Genomic DNA, 4,945 nt, shown 5'->3' on the forward strand with positions numbered 1-4,945 from the left:
TGCATATATAAAAATATCACAATGAGACCCATTAATTTCAGCCAGGCTTCGGTGGCACACTCTTTTAATCCCAGCACTAGGGAGACTGAGGCACCTGGATCGCTATGAGTTCAAGGCCAGTCTGGTCTACAGAGGGCATTCCAGGACAGCCATGGATACACACAGAGAAACCTTGTCTCAAAAAAAACCAAAACATTAATTTAGTTTGTAGATGTTAGTTTTGTTTACAGGATCTTATTATATAGCACCAGCTGGTCTGGAACTCACTATAAAGACCAACCTGGCCTTTAACTCACTAGATTCTGCCTACCTCTGTCTTCCAAGCTGCAAGGAAAGACCACAGGAGAACCACCTGTCAAACGTAGATTTCGTAGTAAGGTGGAAACTGCTGTCTCCTTTTGGTATTTTCACTAAAGTTTTGGGAATGAAAACCAAAGTGTAGCTTTGAGTAGGGAAGAGGGTACAGTTAATTGAAGGTTATTCTCTAAGAAGAGAGAAAGGGTGGTGTTGACAAATGCAAGACATAAGACAAAGAAAAGAAATGAGTTGACTTGGGGAGGGGCATTCTTGAAGAAGGAGGATGGAGGGTGGGATCTGGAGGAGAGGAAGGAGGGGCTTATGGGGGATACAAAGTGAATAAAGTGTAATTAATAAAAAAAATTAAAAATTAAAATAAAAATAAATTTTAAAAAAAGCATGGAAGAAGAAACTTGAACAGCTTTACTGTATTGAAGTAAGTTATCCAGTAACACAAGAGAGGGGAGATGATGCAGTAAAAATGAGTAATAAAATACTCTAAAATCCATTAGCAGGGGTGCAGACCAATGACCCTGGCACTGGAGAGGATTGGGAGTGAGTTCAAGGCCAATCTGAACTACAAAACAAGACCCTGTCTTGATAAAAAGACAGGGAAGACAGATACAATGATTAAAAGCCCTGAGGAAATAGAATAGAAATGACTGGTATCTGAAACAAGATTAGGAGTTTAAAAGGAAAACTGAAGAACTTCAGTCATTCGTGTGTTTGATTTAGGAAACTTGGTACTACATAAAAATTTTGATACAGAAAGAGATTTATGGGACAGGGAGTTCAGTCATAAAGAACTCCCCAAAGCCCTCACTTTCTTCAATTCCAAGTTGGAAATTCTTGTCAACTCCTATCTGTATGGCATCACTGTACATCTCAGCACTCAGGAGATGGTAGTAGATGAACTGAAAGTTCAATGCCAAATGGGCTATACAGGGAGATTCAGACTTTAAAAGGAGGGGGGAGGGGAGAGTAGCCCGGTGTGGTGGCACACGCCTTTAATCCCAACACTTGGGAAGCAGCGGCAGGTGGGATCTTTGAGTTCGAGGCCAGCTAGGTCTACACAGAGAAGCCCTGTCTCAAAAAAATGAAAACAAAAAAGGGAGGGAGAGAGATGGAAAGAAAGAAGGAGAAGCGAAGAAGAAGGAAGAAAGAAGGAAGGAGAGAGGGAGGAGAGGAAAAAAGAAAGAAGAGCAAGACAGGAAGGGGGAAAGGGAAAAAGAAAAAAAATTCATGCCAGATAGGGTGTTACCATTCAGAAACTCTCAGGAAATTATGGACTCACTGCAGTTCCCAGGACAATTAGTTGTAGTACAATGGCCTACCTTAAAGAGCAGACACTCCTGGAGGGGCTACCGCTCCAGGCTACAGTGGAAGAGGATGCACTCAACCCTGGTGTGATTCGATGTGCTGGGGTGGGTTGGTAGGTGGGACTCCTCTTTTCTGAGGAATAGGAGAGGAGGAGAGGGGGAAGGGGAGGAGGGTGGGAGAAGAAAGAGAGGAGGGGGGTGGCTATGATCAGGATATAAAGTGAATAAATTATAATTATTTACCAAAAAAAGAGAGCAGACACCCAACTTACCGGATGAGCCAGAATTATCTGTCACTGCATTTTGGTCCTAGCAGGTTGTACTGCAGGTCTCACAGCCCATGTTTATGACGTCCCTGACATGTTAATCCCTTGCGTGGGAGCAGTTGGTGTGAGTGGCCTGATGGCCTTCAGGGTTTCAGTCTAGGTGTGGAGGGGGAGGGAAGGAGGTAGGAATTAAAAGCCAGGACTGGAGACGGCACCTAAGAGACAGTGAGCTCCTTGCAGCGCACTACTTGTAGCAGGTTCAGCTATGGCTGTGGACTTTAGGGACCCCAAGAGTGGTTTCCGTCACTGCGAAGTGGTTCTGTTCATCAATGAAGAGGTACTGAAGAATGGCGGTGGTCCTGGCTTCTACCTGACCTTCCGTTCACGGCCCTGGAAGGATATCGAAGATGGCCTGAAGTCTATCGTGGTTGATGCCCAGGTACCGCGCACAATTAAGCGGGCATGCGCCTGGAGTGCTCTGGCCCTGGGAGTGAGGGTGGCTACCAGGCAACGAGAAAGGCAGACACGACGAGTTCAACAGCTGCACGGTCAGGTAAAAGACCATGAGGCAGCCTCATGGACTTTGGCCACAGACCTCCAAAGGCTGCGTGATGAACGTGATGAAGTGGTCTCTGAGCTTCGCAGTGCAAGAGACAACCTGAAGCAAGTGCTACAAGAGCGTGATATGTTGCACAGGAAACTAATTGAGTTTGAGCTCTCACAGCAACTCCTTGCTGAATCACAAGATGCTGATTATCCAGGTACTCCGCCATGGCCTCTACTTGTCAAAAAACATGCAGAAGCTCTTGACTCAGGCTTGCAGGATGGGCAGTATGCAGTGTCCCCGAAGAAAGAACAGACGGCATCTATAACAGGTATGCCAAGATCCACTCTCTAGTCCTTGAGCCTAGTCCTCACAGCCCCTTTCCCAGTGTTCTTTGCATCATTCCCAATGGCATTCCTTCCACCATCCAGAGAACTCAAGAAGGGGAAGGAGGAGCTTCATCCAGTAGCTCCATTGTCTGCAGTTGACTGCAGTGGGATCCCTGTGCTGGAGCCTGAGGGACCAAATTCATTGACAAAACTAATAGAGATATAACCAGGGGAACTGGGAAACTTTGACCCAAAACAGGCTCCTCACTGAATTTAGGGAGGGAGAAAATAATAATGGAGGTATGTTCCAAAGAGATATCATTTCCTGGGGCCCCTTTCCTAATATATGTTTTTTTTCTTTTGTTTATATCATAGAAAATATGAAAACTCATCAAGTAAAACTTTTCACTATTCTATTACCAAGCAATAACCCATGGGTTTTTTTTTTTTTTTATTTGCTAGGGAACTCATGGCTTTACTCTACCACTGAGCTATATCTTTCATCTGCAATTACCCTCTTTAGCATAGTTCATCTACTAGCCTGTATGGATCTCTTTCTGCAGATTTAATTGTGTGTGTATATAATTTGTATTGGTTTTGAGAAGGATATACTAAATATATCAAATTTATGTCTAAAAGGAAAACATTTCCAGTTGCAGGTACATTGACAGGCACACAGTAGTCAAGTGCTATACATTCAGTTACCACTCTAAAGAAGCTGATGTTATAGAACATTCTCTTCTCTTTTTCTGTAACTCTCCTTAAATCCCTTCTTGCATAACAGCAGATCTTCTGCAGGGCATAGCTATACTTCTAAAACATAAGATGTAGTGTGTTCTGGGTACATTGCTTTTTCCTTGAGAATGCTATTGCTTTACTGTAGTGTTTCTTTAATTTGTTTTTACAACATTCACAGGTCCTATTCTTTGTGTCTCTAAGCTCTAGAATCTTTGCATGAGGCTGAAGAATTCCCGGCTTCCACTGTGTGACTCTTCGTGAAATGCCCTTCAGCAGCAGCCTCCACCTCAGTAAGACCTCAGCTAGCTGCTGTTACTTACACACACACACACACACACACACACACACACACACAAGTGAAGGAATTGATGAGAGATTTTGTTAGCACTTAATCTATTGACACTGCAGAGTTCAAAGGGATTCAAAGGCCAATGTAAAATTTTAGAGAACGTCAGAAGTTTGTTGAATTTCATTCAATCGTCCACCAATAGTTTTTGATAAATTGACATATGATAGAAACTACAATTGCATTACCCAGTATGCACATTATAGTCCCTTTGGGTAAGGTTGGATAGATGATAGTAGAGAGCATAATTTCAGACACAGGGTGAATCATGATGTCCTTTGTCCTGAATGAAACATAACCTTTGCACAAACTCTATTGAAAACTCTATTGATCAAGATCCTTGTCTCTAATTTAGAGTGGCAACATTAGGACACTTATTCAGGGAACACTGAAGAACAAAATTGTCTTGTTAAATTTTAATTTTCCCCTTTATCAAGGGATTAAATTGATAACTGAATAATTTAGAGAGCTATAGTATTAACAGCAAATTTGAGAAGTTTCATACTATTCATAAAACAATCATTGATTGCTTAGGGTTTACTAGGGGTTGGAACTATATGCTCTATTAACTGGTATATGTAATAATCTTTTTGGTTAGTTCAGCTAGATGACAAGAAGTATAATTTGGGATACAAATTAGACCAGAAGTGTTTTCTCTGTCTTGCATATAGTGTGGTTCTGGGTACAAAACAATAGAAAGAATACCCAAATCCATTTTTTCCAGCTAGTTTTAGGGGCAACATGAAAGAGATCTTCATAGATGGATTTACATGATCAAACTGTTCCTGTCTCAAGTTAGACAAATGAACAGTGGCAAATACCAAGAAGATGTTCTCGTGAAAACGCAAGCAGAGCTTTTCTGATCCTCCAATCATTTCTTCTCTTAAGGGTCATAGGTGTTTTCCTGGCTTCCTACCAGCCTAGCTGGTTGTCTTGAAGAAAGTATTTAGGGGAGTGTTGGCTACTCTGTGTTGTCTTGAAGTATTTAGGGGAGTGTTGGCTACATTCTCTAGCCTTCAACCCTGAACTTCCCCCATTCCCAAGCCCCTTTCCTGTCAGAAATAAATGAAGAACATCAGAGTCACCACAGCACTCTGTGTAGGTGA

The 4,945-nt window shown here is 42.3% G+C and overlaps 1 protein-coding gene across 1 annotated transcript; it reads left to right on the forward strand.

The window, feature by feature from the left end:
• The first annotated feature begins 2,147 nt into the window (after positions 1-2,147).
• Positions 2,148-3,744, forward strand: LOC110543513 (testis-expressed protein 13C-1-like). Its single transcript, XM_021629817.2, has 2 exons — positions 2,148-2,757; positions 3,695-3,744. Exons 1-2 carry the CDS (start codon positions 2,148-2,150, stop codon positions 3,742-3,744), a joined length of 660 nt encoding a protein of 219 aa, XP_021485492.2.
• Positions 3,745-4,945: the final 1,201 nt, after the last annotated feature.

Source organism: Meriones unguiculatus, chromosome X, assembly GCF_030254825.1.
Source record: "Meriones unguiculatus strain TT.TT164.6M chromosome X, Bangor_MerUng_6.1, whole genome shotgun sequence".
NCBI lineage: Eukaryota > Metazoa > Chordata > Mammalia > Rodentia > Muridae > Meriones > Meriones unguiculatus.

Coding starts and splice junctions, on each gene's coding strand:
- LOC110543513 (XM_021629817.2), top strand. CDS start 2,148: ATGGCTGTGGACTTTAGGGACCCCAAGAGTGGTTTCCGTCACTGCGAA. Junction 2,758..3,694: donor ACAGACGGCATCTATAACAG/GTATGCCAAGAT, acceptor TGTGTCTCTAAG/CTCTAGAATCTTTGCATGAG.